Source organism: Canis lupus, chromosome 21 (assembly GCF_003254725.2).
Source record: "Canis lupus dingo isolate Sandy chromosome 21, ASM325472v2, whole genome shotgun sequence".
Classification (NCBI taxonomy): Eukaryota; Metazoa; Chordata; class Mammalia; order Carnivora; family Canidae; genus Canis; species Canis lupus.
This window is the reverse complement of record NC_064263.1, coordinates 37,683,847-37,700,709: the sequence shown is the minus strand read 5'-3', so window position 1 is coordinate 37,700,709 and position 16,863 is coordinate 37,683,847. Positions and strand designations below refer to the sequence as shown.

The 16,863-nt window shown below is 39.9% G+C and overlaps 1 protein-coding gene across 2 annotated transcripts in view; it reads left to right on the top strand.

Moving 5' to 3' along the window:
* The window catches only part of COPB1 (COPI coat complex subunit beta 1), a 37,820-nt gene extending 36,329 nt beyond the window's left edge, over positions 1-1,491 (top strand). For both annotated transcript variants that reach the window (XM_025459568.3, XM_025459569.3), the window contains exons 21-22: positions 513-668; positions 1,147-1,491. In XM_025459568.3, the coding sequence (XP_025315353.1) occupies positions 513-668; positions 1,147-1,206 (216 nt within the window). In that variant the 3' untranslated portion in view covers positions 1,207-1,491. The remainder of the gene's footprint in view (positions 1-512; positions 669-1,146) is intronic.
* The last annotated feature ends 15,372 nt before the right edge of the window (positions 1,492-16,863 follow it).

The window sequence follows — 16,863 nt, the reverse complement described above, 5'->3', positions numbered from 1 at the left end:
CTAGAAAAAAGAAAAATGAAGATGAGACTCTAAAGAATTTTTTTCTTTGTAGAATTCCTGCTAATGCTAATTTTATCAGTGAAATTCTGCCAAATGGGTTTTAATTCATATATTAGTTTATTCAACAGATAGTCTAACAAATACACAAACATCATATGCCCAGTACTCTCTGAGCTACTGGATATACAGTAATGAACAAAATAAAAATTGTCTCTCCTTTATGGAGCTTAAGGTCTGGTGCAAACAACTCTGTAAGTAAACAGGGAATGTATAAATACAAACTGAAATAAGTGCTATTTCTTTAAAGTCATTTTTATTGGGGTATAATATAGACACAGTAATATTCACACCTTTTACACATACGATTCTCTGAGTTTTGACATGTTATGTAGTCATATAACCACCATCATATGGTAAGTCTTTATTTTAAAGGATAATTTACCTATGCTGGTGGGTCTTGCTTATGTGTGGTTCTCTAGAGAAGTTCTGAATATATCATAAATTTCTTCTAGGCTCTTTCTGGTTACTGTGGCTTTATGGCAGCCAACCTGTATGCTCGTTCCATATTTGGAGAAGATGCACTTGCAAATGTCAGCATTGAGAAGCCAATTCAACAGGGACCAGAGGCCCCTGTTACTGGCCACATAAGAATTCGTGCAAAGAGTCAGGTAATGGTTGGGTTTTGTTTGTTTGTTTGTTTTTGAGATCATCTCTGAACTGAACAAAAAGTTTAATTCTTCATTATTTCTATGTGTAGCATTCTCTGTCATACTAGTGTTGTATGTGTTAGATGCATATATATAATAATAATATTCTCTGAACAGAAATAGAACTTTTGCTTAATTAAAATGGCCCACTTTTTGGGCCTGTCATTCTGGATTATTCGCTTAAAACAATATTGATTCCCATAGGCTGTGAAATGATTCTCTAAAGTTTTTTGAATGAAATCCAAGCTCAGATCTAGTGACTATTTGTAAATCTAGCACTAAAAGTATTTAACAAAGTAAAGTTTTAGTGAGTCTGTTTTGTACCTCCTTGTTTTCTTTATTGATGTGGTGCCATTGAATGGGGGCTTGGTTAAGATAGAATAACCTACTGGTTTTATGTAATTTTAACAATTATAAACATTTGCATTTTTCCTTACAGGGAATGGCCTTAAGTCTTGGAGATAAAATCAACTTGTCTCAGAAGAAAACTAGTATATAAGAATAAATAAAAAGTCCTTGCAGCTTTACAGTAAAATTTAGGTATGGGCTTATTGGACTCCAACATCTTTTGTACTCTTTCATGCTTTATGTTCTATAGAATCTGAATTCATGCTGAATGCATTCCAGCCTATAATTTATAGCCTTTCCCTTAAATCAAGATTGACTTTAAAATTATAGTTTGTCTTTTGTCTTAACAATTCTGAATGCTGTCCTCAAAGTATATAATGTTTCTCACATGTACCAAGACCATTTTCACAGTACAATAAACAGATCTATTCCTAAATCTTTTGTTATTTTATAAATAAATATAATTACCTAATTTTAGTTATGTAGCAATGGATTTCTTATAGTTTGGTTATAGGTTTCTACTATAAATTTAAATCACTCTGAGTTGTACATATACAAACTTTGTTAAAGAATTTACAAATTCAGTGATACAAATTGAGACAGACCTTGACTTACTTGATTGATTTTTACTTGTTTACTATTTCGACATCAGTATCTCTAAAAATGACTTACTGTGTTCCTAGGGCTTTTCTCTGGAATTGAGCTCTAGGAGGAAGTATCAAATAACTTGAGACAACAGATCCATCTTCAGTTTAAAAGAGTATTATGAGCCCTGACTTAAATAAACATACTCTTCTTAATGATCCTGAATCATAATGAAGAGTAATAAACCAAAGTAGATCTTTCAATCATTCACATTTAGCTCGGAGTCTTATTTTGTTTGTGGAATTATATTTGCTGCACCCAGTTACTGAGACTGCCCTGGGAGGATTCAGCTCGAGGGAATTCAGAAAGCTGTGCTGTGCCCATGTCTCCTCTGAACCTTACTCATCCCTCCCTTTTTCTTCCTTTACACCAGGGCTTGGGCACATTTGCCTCTTGATAGGATTCCACGTGGCTCTCTGTACTGAGTTCCCTAGAGCCTAATTGTGCTGTCCTTTTGGTCCTTGCCTTCCTTGGGGATGATGGAGGTAGTCTGATCTTTTAGCTAAGTCTGTACATTGAACTATTACGCTTTGTATTTGAGCTAGGCTTCAGGCTACAGTCAGGATGTGTCCACAGATTAGTTCTGTGAAAGAGTGAAAGCAGCATCTCTTATTTCGGCACTTGAGAGTGAAATGATTTGTTTGGAGCATAAAAGAGATTGATACCTTGTATGATGTCATAAACTTTGAAGCCACTTGCTTTTTTAATCAGAAAGACCCAGAGGATTACAAGACATTTGAGATTCCCTGGTGCTGAGGTCTCAAAGCCAAGTCATTGGCTACCGACGGGGAAGATACTAGGAATGAAGAAAGGGGTCAGTTTGATAAACATTAAGTCAAATGCTGCAGATTTATGATGAGAGCAGAGGAACTGATGAAACTTTAGATCATTTCCCAAACTGTTCCATTGAACATTAGCTTCTTTGATGTCATTAGATATTCTGGGGAAAAAAAGGATTCCATAGTCAAGTAAGTAAGCTCTGTACTGTCCTGTACTGGAGATTCACCCTGTACATTAGCATACTAGAAATTCTGAGAGGTCCTTCAGGAATAAAGAAGCAGATTAGTTTGGTTTAACCCAATATCTTAGCCTTACTTGACCAGGGTATCCATTTTCATAGAATACCTTTACATGATACCATGAGACAGAAAAAGTGACTTATTAGCATGTGAAAGATTTGGGTTTATATTCATAAGCAACCAGTATTGTATTTAAAATCTCAAGGAAATATACATATACATTTAGAATATCTCTCTGGACACTCTCAGAAAATTGCCTGCCTAACATACTCCAGCTCTTGTTGGTAGGATTAGCTCACATTGCCATTTTCTGAAATTCATAAGTAAGGAGAACAGAGAGAAAGAAGTTAACACAGATGTCAGATACCTATATTACATTAAGCTATTTACTTCATTAGCATTTTTTTAGCTTTGTGCAATTAATGAAAACTGAATTGGATAGCTTACTGCTCTTTTATTTAGGATACAATATGTACATTTAAAGGTTGTGGTTGCTCGTATTAGAAGATACCATAATTAGGACCATGGTGTGTGGTAAGGCATAAACATAATATCTGAGACCAAATTAGGCCTTAAAACTATGAAGGTACTGAACGAAACTTGTAAATCCTAAAAGAGAATTAAACGGCCCTTATATTTTGCTGTCATGACACTAGAGGGAGCCCTCAGTGCTCCCTTAGAACTCAGAGCTCTTAGGAATTCCTGTCACTTTCATTTTGGAATTAGAAGTGATTGGAGTTCAAAGCTGTTTTTATAAGAAGGAAAAACAAGGTAATTTTTCTGTCAGCAAGGAGACTGATATTAGTGCTTTTCCACTAGGTATGAGAAACTTTTCTACATGATGTAAATAACATAGGTGACAAAATTCATAGTATCTAAAGAGATAACCACAAATTTTTAGAAACTAGTATCAGAAGTGAAATAACTGTGCTCTGTATTCAGTAAAGTAAATAGTTTCACTGGTGACTTTTTTCCTTCCACATTGGTAAATGTTCTTAGCTAATAATTTATAGCCTTTCCCTTAAGATTTAGTTTAAAATTACACTTTGGTTTTTTTAGCAATTCTAAATACTGTCCTCAAAGTAGGGTCAGGCCTGTCAGCTGTGTGCCTTAACTACCCTCACCTATACTCTCAGCACACCATTCATGTTACCTGTCCTCACCGCTGAGCTCCGCTCTCCACCTCCAAACTCTCAGGAGCCTAAAGATGTAACCAGGTAAGTATAGTATAGTTGAGTTGAGTTCAGTTTAGAATCAGAAAAATGTGGAATCCTGTATTCCATTTCCTTGCTGGGTAGCCTTAGTGATAAATAGCTAACGATTTATTGGGTGCTTATATGTGCTGGGCATAATAGTGATTTTCATGATATCCATAATCCAGCAACTCTGAGGAAATACTGTTAATATCATCATTTACAGATTACAGTCTTGGAGAGAGTAAGTTACTACTAGTAAAGGCCTAATAGGAAGAGTTGACCCTGTATTCTAGGATCCTTAGTAATTCTAGGATTGTTATGCAGCAGCTCGGGAAAGCTGTTCTATGTTAAGACAAATTGTAATATTTTAATAATCTATGATATAAACTGTCTTGTATCTATTCTAGTTTGATATTAGTAGTTTGTGAGGAATCCTGTAGTTTTCATTTGAATGACTTCAGTTCCTATAGTTTGCATTTGAATGGTGTCAGTTTATGTCCACTTTTCAATTTGACCTAAGGAAGCACTACTAGGTTTTGAGTGTGCCTAAGTGTTTGAGAAGCCTAAAGTCATTAAGATAAAACCTAACATCAAAAAATCGGAAGCCAAGTAACTTGTGCAGAAGGAATACACAGAAAACTTGGGGTGGTTTGGTTAGAGTATAATTAGGGGACGGTGTGCATAAGGTAGATTTTTCTAGTTTTCAGAAATTGTAATTTTTTTGGTGCGCTATTTCAATTTTTAGTAGCAAATGTATATGTAGAAGATCTTATTAAAATTGAGACTTATTTGAAAAAAAAAAAAAGATCCTGTATTACTAGGATCCTGTATGGAGGCAGGATGTCAGTAAGTCCCTGCAGCTAGGCACACATGGCCACCACCGCCTACTCTCTGTGTGCCTCAGTTTCCACACTTGTAAGGTGCTTATAATGTCTATGTCACAGATTAATGGAGGATGAAGTTCTACAATGTACTGATTGTGAATATTTGGCACATAGCAGACGCTCATCAGTAAGTGTTGATTCCATTTCTTTCCCCAGTCCCCTTCCTTCCTTACACGCAGAGATGGAAACTTGCTCTCACTCTCTTCATATGCCCCTCTCCAAATTTAGGTCCTCATTCTATACTCTACCTGAATGGTTTTGTTTTTTAACACTCTAACTTAAAAAGAATCCTCATTTCTCAAGAATTCTTTCATTGAGGTATCATTGGCCCTCAACTTTTTAACGTTTGTCGTGTCAATTTTTTAATTAGCTCTTGACACTAGAGCTAATCAGCTGTTGTTATCACACCTCATGTGACTGTCACATCCATGTACCTCATATGATAAATGGTCTGTGATGAACAAGCTGGTTTTATTTGCTTTCAGAATGACAATCAAATGACTAGTTCTTTAGAAATTGAGCACAGAGATGTGTGCAGCCAGGTTATAGTAACAACATGACATTTAGAGTCACTCACTGATCAATTCACTTCTGGCAATCTGACAATTTCTCTTTATTTTCTCCACATCACTGTGGCGGAACCTCTGATTAAAAAGTCAGTTCTGCAGTGACAAAAGAATTCAAGTGGGATCTGTGCCTTTTATCTGGGGTTCTGTGTATGATTGTGGGATTCTGAGAAATCAACTCTGTATGTCTCTGAATAATTGTAAAACCAACAAGGTTTACCAGTGGAATGCAGCATGATGGGCTGAGATAGTCCCGAATGAGTGTTTTTAAACCTAATCTTGATTCTCTGTAATTTTCTGAAAGTAGATAAATCTGCGTGGGCATATCTCCTTATCCGTAAAAATGAAATAATTCAGTTAGCTGACCCAGGGTTCCCACTGAAAAAATTCATACTAAAAAGCTACCTCTTCAACAAATTTTATAATCAGCTGGGATATCTCCTGGATATTACCCACAGGCAACTTAAAATTAGCATTGTAAAATGAACTTATCTTGCCCCTCAAATTTGTTCCTCTGCTGTATTCTTTGGTCACTTATGCTCAAAACCCAGTGGTCATTTTACCTCATCCCTCACCCTCTATATCTCATCAGGTACCAAGTCCCATGTTGTTCCTTCCTTAGTATTTTTCTCTTTTTTCTCACTCATTGCCACTACCATTGCCCCGTTTTAGACTCTTGTCCTCTTTAGCTTAACCTGTTGCCGTGGCCTAACCATAAATTTTACACATAATTCTAAAATTAAAGCCTACCTTTTCATCTTGACCACATACAATAGTAGCCATATAGTTCCTTGGCCTACTCGGACTCTTCCCTGGTAATACTGTTTTGAGAGATCTACTTGAAAAAAAGAAGTCCAAAGATTTTAATAGTAGTATTTTTAATAATGAAAATGGAAAACAATTGGGACACCCCAAAATGAGCATTAATGAGCAAATGGTGTAAATTTATATACAGTGTGTATCAGAATACCCACTAGATAGTAGATGCTTAATAAATTCTTACTGAGTGAGCAAATGAATGAGGCATGTAGCTATAAAGATAACAGGGTGTGGATTAAATCACACCATTGACATGTGTCTATGAAATAATATTAGGTGGGGGAAAAAAAGAGACTGCTCTGTAAGAATGTTTCCTGCCTTCTGATGAATCAGGATATATTTTAGATGTACTGCCTGTCTCTCAAGCGAGTAGAAAATCAAAATGACATCTTTCCTATCACTATTACATCTTGAAAATACAGCCTGTCTACCCCCTCAGGACACTGGGTGTGGCTGAGCTATTTCATTGGCCGGAGTCCCTGAGTCCAGCTCTTGCAGATTTTTAGATCTATGATCTCGATCTCTTGGGCTTCTTTCTGAGTGGCTGAAAGCTCAGCTTCTCCTGGGCCCACCCAGAGAGCTGGCATCTCCCTAAGTAAGCGCTGCATTCTCTTCTAAGAGGGTGGGGACCCAATCACCCGACAGGACTTCACCAGCCAGGACAGGGGAAGACGCCTCTCTGGCTCAAGGGGTCTGGGAAAGTTACTGAACTCTGCCAAACTCTGTAAACCATTCCTGAAAGCCCAACAATATTAAAAAGGGAATTTAATTAATCATCATCAAAATTCTCTCTCTGAAGTTATTTAAGGTCAGGCTTTTTTTTTTTCAATGACCCTGTGCTTTGAGTAAAGGTATGATGGTTACTCATGCTTTGAGTGAAGGTATGACTGTTAAGAATATGGTTTTCAAACTGCCTCTGCGAGTACACTAGGATTCCACAAGCTAGGCCAGTGTGTCCCCGCAGCTAAAATCAAATAATGGTGGTCTTTTTCTTAGGTCCAAGGAAAGTCGGTAGAAAGAATTTTGTCAATGGTACTTTTTTTTTCCCTCCATAAATGTTTTTAACACATTAATACCTGCTACCAAATTTAAAACGTAATAAAGAAGCATTATGGGATTATTTGGCTAGCTGAATGTTCTTGGTCTAATAGCTTGTCTTTGTGGCCATGTGTTCCCCTGGTGGTTTTATATCGCATACATATATTTTCTGCTAGTAAGCTGCTCCTTGCTCATCAAACTGAATTAAATGCGTCACTAAGATGGGGTCAGTGAAGGGTAACTTGATTTCTAGGTGCCCCACCACTGGCATAGGTGTCTGTGTAAAACATAAAATCCAGATGTTCTTATGTAATTCATATAGATCATATGCTCATAGGAACCATTTATCTTAATGCAAATAAGATAATGAAGTACAGATCCGTGTCAGGTAGTCCCTGGCTTATGCCTTCAGTGTAATGACCTCTGGAAAAGCCCTAGAAGAGTGTGCCCTGGTTTTTGGCACCCAGCCTATAAGAATTTTTTCCTTATACCCTAACCTAAGGCACAAAATGGGGACTTTCTAGGACCCTTGCGTTCCAACTGGTAGTACCTGCTGTTTGTCTAGTGCCATGGTATGTCCTTACGTTACTATGGTTAAGATACACTTTGGCGAGTATTTTAGTGACAACACATGAATACCTAACCAGAATACTGGTTTTAGTAAATCTTATATTAGGAAAATATACCAGCTGCTGAGTACTAGAAGAAACTCAGGCATAGTTTCACAAAGAGGTGACACTGGAACTCAGCCTCGAGAAGCAGAAATTTACCTGCTGACTGTCAGAGGAGGGTAGGAGAGGAGGGATGGCCTTCCAGCCACAGAGCAGTTTGGGTGAAGTCACAGAGGGGTGTGGCACAGGAGCTGGGCTTACTTAGCAAAGAATATGTTGGAGGCAATGGTGGACGAGGTCAGGTCATGAAGGACAGGCCAAGGCCTTTGAATGTCATCTTAAAGGGGTGAAGAATTGCTAAGGATTTTAAGCAGATGAGCGATACAATCCGATTTGCATTTAATGAAACCTCTGGCCGCAGTGGGGAGAATAGATTGCTGTGGGGGAACAGTTAGGAACGTGTCGTAGGAGTCAGTTATTTTCACAGAAGGTGATGTGGAGGCCGGACCTGGCCAGGGCAGGGAGTGGAGACCAGGGAGAAGCCTTTGAAACACACCCTTAACAGGCGCCCCTCAGGGCAGAGGGTCCTCCGGTAAGTGGGCAGGGTTGCCAACTCTGCTTTTCCTCATGTATAAAATGGGAACAGTTACCCTTCCCCTTGCCGTCTTAAAAGGTTACTAAAATGGCATGAAACATAATCTATACTTAATAATATTGTTATAATGATTTCATCCACAGAACAAATAACCATGAGGCTGAATGATGCGAAATTGCCTCTTTTACAGCCAAAACAAAACAAAAGTCAAATATCAGAAATTTCTTATGATTCAACCTAATAGTTTGTGACTTTTTTCCTGTTACTTCCTGCCTCCTTTTTGGCTGCATCATTGCCCCCCCCCCCTTTTAAGATGAGCAATACATCTCATCAAGGGGATTTCCAGGAATTTTGGGGAGGCAAGAGTATAAGTACAGGCTTCGGAGTCAAACCTGGAATCAGATTTTTCTCTGTAATTAACTAACAGTGATCTTGGACTAGCCCAACTTTTTTAGCTTTATTTTCTTTTTCCCAGCGGGAAAATAGAAATAATGCCTACCTTGCAGTGTTATTGAGAGAAGAAGTCATGCCTTGTGAGTGTGTGGCATGAAAAAAGTGTTGAATAAAAGTTAGTCTCACCCGCCCACCCCCCAGCCCCTTCTAAGTTTTCCTACTTGTTCAAAGAAGGCTTGGCACAGAACCCTAGTTATCTGCTTTCTTGTGTCCCAGAAAAGCTGAGTTAATAGCTACATACCAGGGATTTTGGTGCGTCAGAAATGTTCAGCTGTCATAATAACTTCAAGCCAAAACCTTTTCAACTAGTGACCATTGAAAGTATCAACCATGATTCCGTGGAATTTCATTAGTGCACAATTTGTGTCAAGTTTTTCCGGAATGCCACAAGCCTCATCACTTTCCACATCATTCAGGAAGTTACTCATTTGGCCCTTCCAATAAACTCATATGTACAGACTGTGTCATGTTCCCCTGGCAGTGTCATAGTGTCATCACCTTTTTTTTTTTTAATGTGATAACTACTTTCTCAAAAAAAAAAAAAGCTTCAGTAGTATTCATTTCCTTATATTAATGACTTGGAATCCAATCCAAAATGTGAAGTTACAATTGCTGACCCTCCACACTCCTGGGTCTCAGTAGCACAACTGGATTTCTGCCTCAGTTTCCCTTCTTAACATTTTCCCTTGTGAGGAGTTCTGACTTTGCATTAATTCAGTGGGTTTTTTTCCTTATTGAACTCCTACTTTGTGCAAGCACCACTCTTGTCCCAGCATGTATATGGTGAATAAGACAGACAAAATCTTTGCGCTCTTGAGCTTACTTACACTTCTTGGAACAACAATCAAATATTTTCCGAGTGGATGAGTGCTGTGTAGGAAGTCAACAGGCTAATGGGACAGATAGTGGCTGGTAGATGGAGGGTGGCAGGGTTGACAGGGAAGTGAGACAGGAACAAGGCCCTGAGGTGGAAACGAGTTTGGCATATTTGAGGAAGAGAATGGCTGGGATTCTTTCTTCTTTTTTGTGACAGAGGGATAAAGTAGTAGAAGATGCAGTAGGAAAGGTAGATACAAAATTCGGGGCAGCCCAGGTGGCTCAGCGGTTTAGTGCCTCCCTTCAGCCCAGGGTGTGATCCTGGAGTCCCGGATCGAGTCCCATGTCAGGCTCCCTGCATGGAGCCTGCTTCTCCCTCTGCCTGTGTCTCTGCCTCTCTCTCTCTGTCACTCATGAATAAATAAATTAAAAAATTTTTTTGACCTTCAGCTTCCCTGAGGGTTGGATTTTATAGATAGCCACTGCCTTGGACCTTCCTTTAAACCGATGTGTGCCCTCCAGAAGTATTCTGTGCCTGTTCTTCTAACCTCATCGCTATTGCATGGAACCTGGCCACCTCACCCTACTCCTTGCATTTGCCCCTGACTGAAATCAAGTCGGAGGCCTTGGTTCTCTGGCGAATACAGCCTTGTTTCACTTAAAATTTAATCACGACGAAATAATGTCTGCTCATGCAGATAGAAAATGCAAAATTTTAAAGTTATCCACAAACCACCCAAAGATAAATATCAGTAAATACTGGTTGTCATTTTGGTACAGATCATTTCAGATATGGATTCATTTATATATACATATTTTAAAATCAGAATATCACGACCTTCTAATGATATAAATGATATAAACTTGATGACATAAATTTCTACATCAACAAGTCAACGTCTGCTTCCACTTTACTTTAAATAATTTATCACGCTGATGATATGCCACAACTGATTCTACCCATTAGTTTTGAAGACTAATAAAAATAACAATTATGACAACCACAGTAATTAATACACGTTAAGAACACTGGTGATTTTACATCCTTTCTGAAGTAAAGAATAGTTAAGTGATTTGCTGAACGCAACATGGATAATGAGTTAACAGCGCTGAAGCAGAAATGACATTTGCTACACATATACTGTGGGCTAGGCCTAGTGCTGATCTCAACATGGAGGTGACTTCTGGTATTTCCTTCAACCTCACAGGTCAGAGCCCCATAGCCCTTTGGTGACCATAATGGGAGAAAGGCATCTGGATGTCCACACCCACCAAGACTGTACATAATATGTACAGAAATCAGGATGCTATTAGGAAGGGAGATGCGGGTACTGCACAGCCTGAGGTGACAGTCTTTATTCTCTTGCCTCAGGTTACGGTCCAGCCTCATGTTTTGCTTCCCCTCCGGGATGGCTCCCCTCACCCCTCATCTCTTACCTTCTCTGAGGTTCATCTATAAAATGGGTATACCATGGTTTTTATTATAGTTGGCTATTAACTAGGAATAAGGCCCAGCCCTGGGCGGCCCAGTTTCCATGGGGTGGGTCCCCACCAATGCCCTTTAAAAAAGTGAGAAGGGAACCGTCAGTGCTTGGAAACTAGGGGTTGAGGGAGAAAGGAACCATATGGAATCAGGTTTTCCCTTACTATTACTGAAGGCAATAGTGAGGGGGAAAGGAGATGGGGTGGGTGTGGGGGATCCTCCAGCAACCTCATTCAGATGTGACACAATTATGGGGCATGTGACAAGTAATGGTTCCTTTAAAGCCCTGCTGGTTTCCTGGGAAAGCTGCTCACAGGTTGACGCACTGAGCTCCCATATAAAGCAGGGCAGTCAGCCAATAACAGGCATCATCAGACGGTTGGGGAAAGACTAGGAGGCCAAAACTGAAGCATGATGCCTCCTATCTAGGGTATCTGAGCTGCGCATTTGCACCCTGACAGTAAGTTGTTGACAGCAAGCAAAGAGACTAAGCAAGTGTTGTTCCCATGGCAGCCTGGCCCTTTCATAGAAGCAAAGAGAATAAGCTACTGTGTGGGACCAAAGAGGCTTCTTTTCCTTTTGTCCAAAGAGCACTGGGGAGGTGGCACACAATTGCATGTCCATGGCCCTGGGTTCTATCTGGTTGGGTCTCCACCACTCACTCCCTGGGAGGGGACTATCTCCCCTCTTCTTGGGCTTCATCTTCAAGGCCCAGCTCACTTGCACTTCCATTACAAAGCTTGCTCAGGCTCTCCCTAATTGTTCTTTTTTGTGTTCTCACACAACACTCTCTACTCCGCTGTGATACCACAGAGCACAGCTTAGCAATGTTGCCATGTCAGTCTCCTCCATTACACTAAGATCTCCAAAGTTAGGGACTGTGACTGATTCATCTTACTGTTCCCTTGCCCAGCTCAGTACTGATGTAGGGTTAGGACTGAGTAAGATTACGTGAATAAATGGACCTGAAAAACGGAGATAGCATTTGCCTGCCTTTGTCCCAGGACTGTTCTAAATCGGGAGTCAAGAGTTAACAACTTTTGTCCAAATGCTACCATTCACTCACTGTGCAGTAATGATAATAACAATTCACATGTGGACAATACTTTCGAGCTAATGATGCAGTTCTGCATCTATTATCTATTTGGTCCTCACACTGAGCCAGTTATGACTTTATCATTTCACAGATGGGGGAAACCAAGCTCAGAGAGGTGAAGTAACTGGTAAAGGTTGCTCAGCAAATAAGGGAAGGGGCCAGAAATGGAACTCTGACCTCTGACCCAGAGCATAGCTTCTCTGTATTACATGTTGTTACTTCCACTGCTAGACCACCTTTGATCCATTATAAAACAAGCAAACAGAAACCTCTCCGTTATAAACTTTGAGTTCATGGCAGATTACTCCCTTCACCTCTTGCTTAATGGAAACGTGGCTTTCCCTTAAGGCCACGTTTCCCCTACATTCTCTTCCAGTCCCTTGACTAGAAGCTGCCCACTCTCATATTCCATGAGGGCCTCCATTGGCAGTCCTGTCATTCCCTGTCCATGCTGACCTACTACTACTCGTCTGCCACGTGCAAATTTACTTCCCCCTTTGAGGCTTGTGCCATCCAACTCAACCCATCAGACCCTTGTCCTAGGGCCTTGACTCTTGAATGAGTGACCCAAGAATAGGAGGAATGATGGGCAGGCCCGTCCTGGAGGCACATGCCACCTTCCACACTATCTCTGCAGTTGTTGTTGTTTGACCACCTCGGTCCCTAAAGTCTTCTCCCTTCCAAGTCCTGCCCTCACTCAGGTGACCTCACTATGTGAAGCTGTTTACCATTCTGTTCTCTTTGTTTCTTGATGTTGGCAGCAACAATAACCACTTCCTCACAGCCACGGTTATGCCTTGGACCTTCTCAGGACCTGAAACCACTCCACTTGAGAGATCTTGAGGTCTGGCACACTGCATCTTTGACATCATCCCTTGGCTCTCAGCCTTCTCACGCTTTCACTCCATCATGTCTGCTCCTGGACACCCTGGTTAGCACCAGGCCTTTGGCCTCACTGTTTTCTTCCAAGTCCATCACTCCCTTTACTCTTTCTCTTCCTTCTCTGTTTGCCTAGACCTTTAGGGCAGCATGAAAACCAACATTATCTTCTTTTTGCCACACCCATTCTGAAAAGTTTAAACTTTGAATCAGATCAGTCTCTGCCTTCTCCACCCCTACACTTGGATGGCTGAACACAACCGTGCAGACTGGCTCTAAAGCGATTCTGTGGTCACCCTTGACTAGGCTCTCATAGTAGTGCAGTCTTCGTCATCTCTTCCCAGTAAGTTCAAAATCATTGACTAGTGAAACTGATTAATCCCTTCATTCATTTGATAAATATTTACCAGCTGTTATATGCCAGGCAATGTGCCACATGTCTACCTTATGATAGACAAAAACAGTCCATGAACACAGTGCCTGCCTTCGTAGAATTACAGTCTAGCAGAGGAAAGAAACCTTGTCCACTGTGTACAGTATACAAACATGTAATCACAGTTGGGAAGAGTGCTGCAAAGGGATTAATCCCAAGTATTGTAACAGCACACGATAGGAAGAACTACTACCCTAGTTCGATGGGTCAGAGAGGGCTTCCCTGAGAAACTGACTCTTAATTTCAGGCCTGAAGGAAGGGTTCAGATAAGTGTGAGGAGTTCAAGTGGTGGAAGGAGGGCTTTTGAGATGAAAGGAAGAGTATATGTAAATGTCCTGGCTCAGGAGAGAGAAAGGAAATGAAAGGGGGCCTATGACGGTGTATGGAGGGCACTGGGGGCAAAGTTGGAGAAGTCAACATGAGCCAGATCTTTGGACATTTTAAGGATTTTGAACCAGTTTTATGCAGAGGATGGCATCATCTGATTTGTTCCATCTTTTAGAAAGGGTCAACCCATTCCATTTGTAGTACATTGGAAAGGTTGAATAAGTAACCAGATAGGAAGCTGTTGTCATTGTCCATTCAATGACTGATGGGTTTGTGGAGGTAGACTTGAGAACCTTCTTCAAACTCCAAAAGGCCTATAACTTCTGGTCCCTCCCACCACCACCACCACTACTACTACCATGTTTGGCAATTGACTTGCTTCCTACTTCTTAGGAAACTAAAAATATCAGGTGTGAACGTCCTCAATTTCCTGCCTCTACACCCACACATTTACCTACGTTCACTTCCTTCCCGCCCACCTCAGAGAAGGAGGGTCCAATCTCCTTTCTGAGGCCCATCCTTCCCTCTTCCACCTTCTCTAGGACCAATACCATGCTCCATTGCTTATGCACTCCTTGTCCTATAAACAAACTCAATTCTCTTCCACTTAGATAAACAAAAATTAAAATCCACTCACTTCCTATCACCCCAGATACTACTTCATCTCTCTCTTTCCCTTTATAACAATTTGTATATAGCCTACTCTCTCACTGTCAGAGACAGTAGTGCTCACCAGAGAGTCCATGGATTCCACACGCTTCCCAGCTCCTTTGAAGTTGGACAGGCCTGGTAAATAGCATCTCACTTTGGACCAAACCTCAGAATAGCTGGCTCTTTCCAGGAGCTCTTCAATGGCTGAGGTAATTGTGAAGGGGGTTTTGTCTTCCAAAATTACAACTTCAAGATTGATGCAGCCCCAATCACTCTAAGCTACTTGGTGACTGTATACAGCAGTCCCCCCAACACACAGAGTATAAGGAAGAAACAACTTTTTGCTGTGTTAAGTCACTGAAGTTTGGGGGATGGTTCATTACTACAGCCTAGGCTAGCCTAACTAACACATGTACTAGCTCTACTTCCTCACATCTGTGAACTTTTTAAAACAGAATTACATTATTTTTGACATACATTTTAGTCTTCAGATTCCTCTCTGTTGACATTTTACTCAGGCAAATGCCACTACAATTCTTTTATTGCTAAATCACCTAATTTGATTTCCTTGTGTCTTATGACCTAGATGATACTTTTTTCTTCTCACTCTATCAAAGTGGAATCGAATGCTTTTATCAAGTCAAACCTGATTTAAAAGACTTCTGTGACTTCCAGAATCAAAACTTATTAAACTGACATTTGAGATCCTCAATGATTTAGCCACAGTTTAGCTTCTCCTGTTCTCCTTTACACAGCTTACACATTACTCAGTGCAGCCTTTGATGAGCTCCTCCTCCTTTTTGACCTTCACCATGCTGTTCCCTGCACCTGTCATATGCTTCAATCCTGGTTTCTCCTGTCAAGTAATTTAGACACGTGTGTAAAAATGCTTGCACAGGGATTGCTTATTAATAGCAAAATATTGGAAATGACCTAAATGTCCATTTCTAGGTGATGACTTTAACAGATTTTGGTAAGTTCATGCAATATATACCATGAAAACAATAATGATGATGTGCAGTCCTTGAAATTGTTCCCAATATATTAAGTATAGAGAGCAGTGAGGTATACATTACCTCATATTTGTTAAAATACATAGAAAATGTCTGGAGGAATATACATCAAAATGTTAATGGTCACAAATTAAAAAAAAAAGATAAACTGATTTCATCAAAACTTAAAACTTTTGTACTTCAAAGGTCACCATCAAGAAATTGAGAAGACAGCCCACAGAATGTTGGGAAACTTACAGATCATACATCTGATAAGGTACTTCTATCCGGAATATATACAGAACTCTTACAACTCAATAACTAAAAAGACAAATTACCCAGTTAAGAAACGGGCAAAGGATCTAAATAGACATTTCTCCAAAAAAGGCCAATCAGCACATGAAAAGATGTCCAACATCATTAGACATCAAGGAAATGCAAAACAAAACCACAATGAGATACCACTTCACACCCTAGGATATCTATGATCAAAAAGACAGATTAAATAACAAGTGTTAAGGATGTGGAGAAACTGGAGTCGTCATACGCTGCTGGTGAGGATGTAAAATGGTGCTGCTGGTTTGGAAAATAGTCTGGAAGGTCCTCAAAAAGTATCACCAGATGACCTAGTGATTCCCCTCCAAGGTATAGAAGTTCAAGAGAAATGAAAACACATCCACACAAAAACTTGTACACAAGTTTTCACAGCAACATTATTCATAATAGCTAGAGTGGAAACAAGCTAAGTGTGCATCGACACGGACAAGCGAAATATGGCATACACATGCAGTGGAATATTATTCTGCAATGAAAAGAAATAAAGTCCTGATAAATGATATGACTTGGATGAACCTTGACAGCATTATGCTAACTGAAAGAAATCAGTCACAAAACACCAGATTGCATGATTCCATTTCCATGAAAGGTCCCGAGTAGGTAAATCTATCGAATCAGAAAGTAGATTCATGCTTGCCTCAGGCTGAGGGTGGAGGGGATTGAGAGGAAATAGAAATTGACTGCTAATGGGTACAAGGTTTCTTTTAGAGTGATGAAAATGTTCTAAAATTGATTGTGATGATGATTGTCCAACACTGAGCATACTGAAAAACCATTAAGTTATATACTTGAAATGGGTGACTTATATGGCATGTGAATTATATCTTAATAAACTTGTTTTAATTTAAAATCATTAATGATATTGTTTTTATAAGGCTTGGAAAGGGGTAGCAGCATCAGTAGGGACAGGAGGGAGATGGATTTAGAAGCAATTGATGCACAACTCTGGCTTAAGCAAAAGAAAATGTT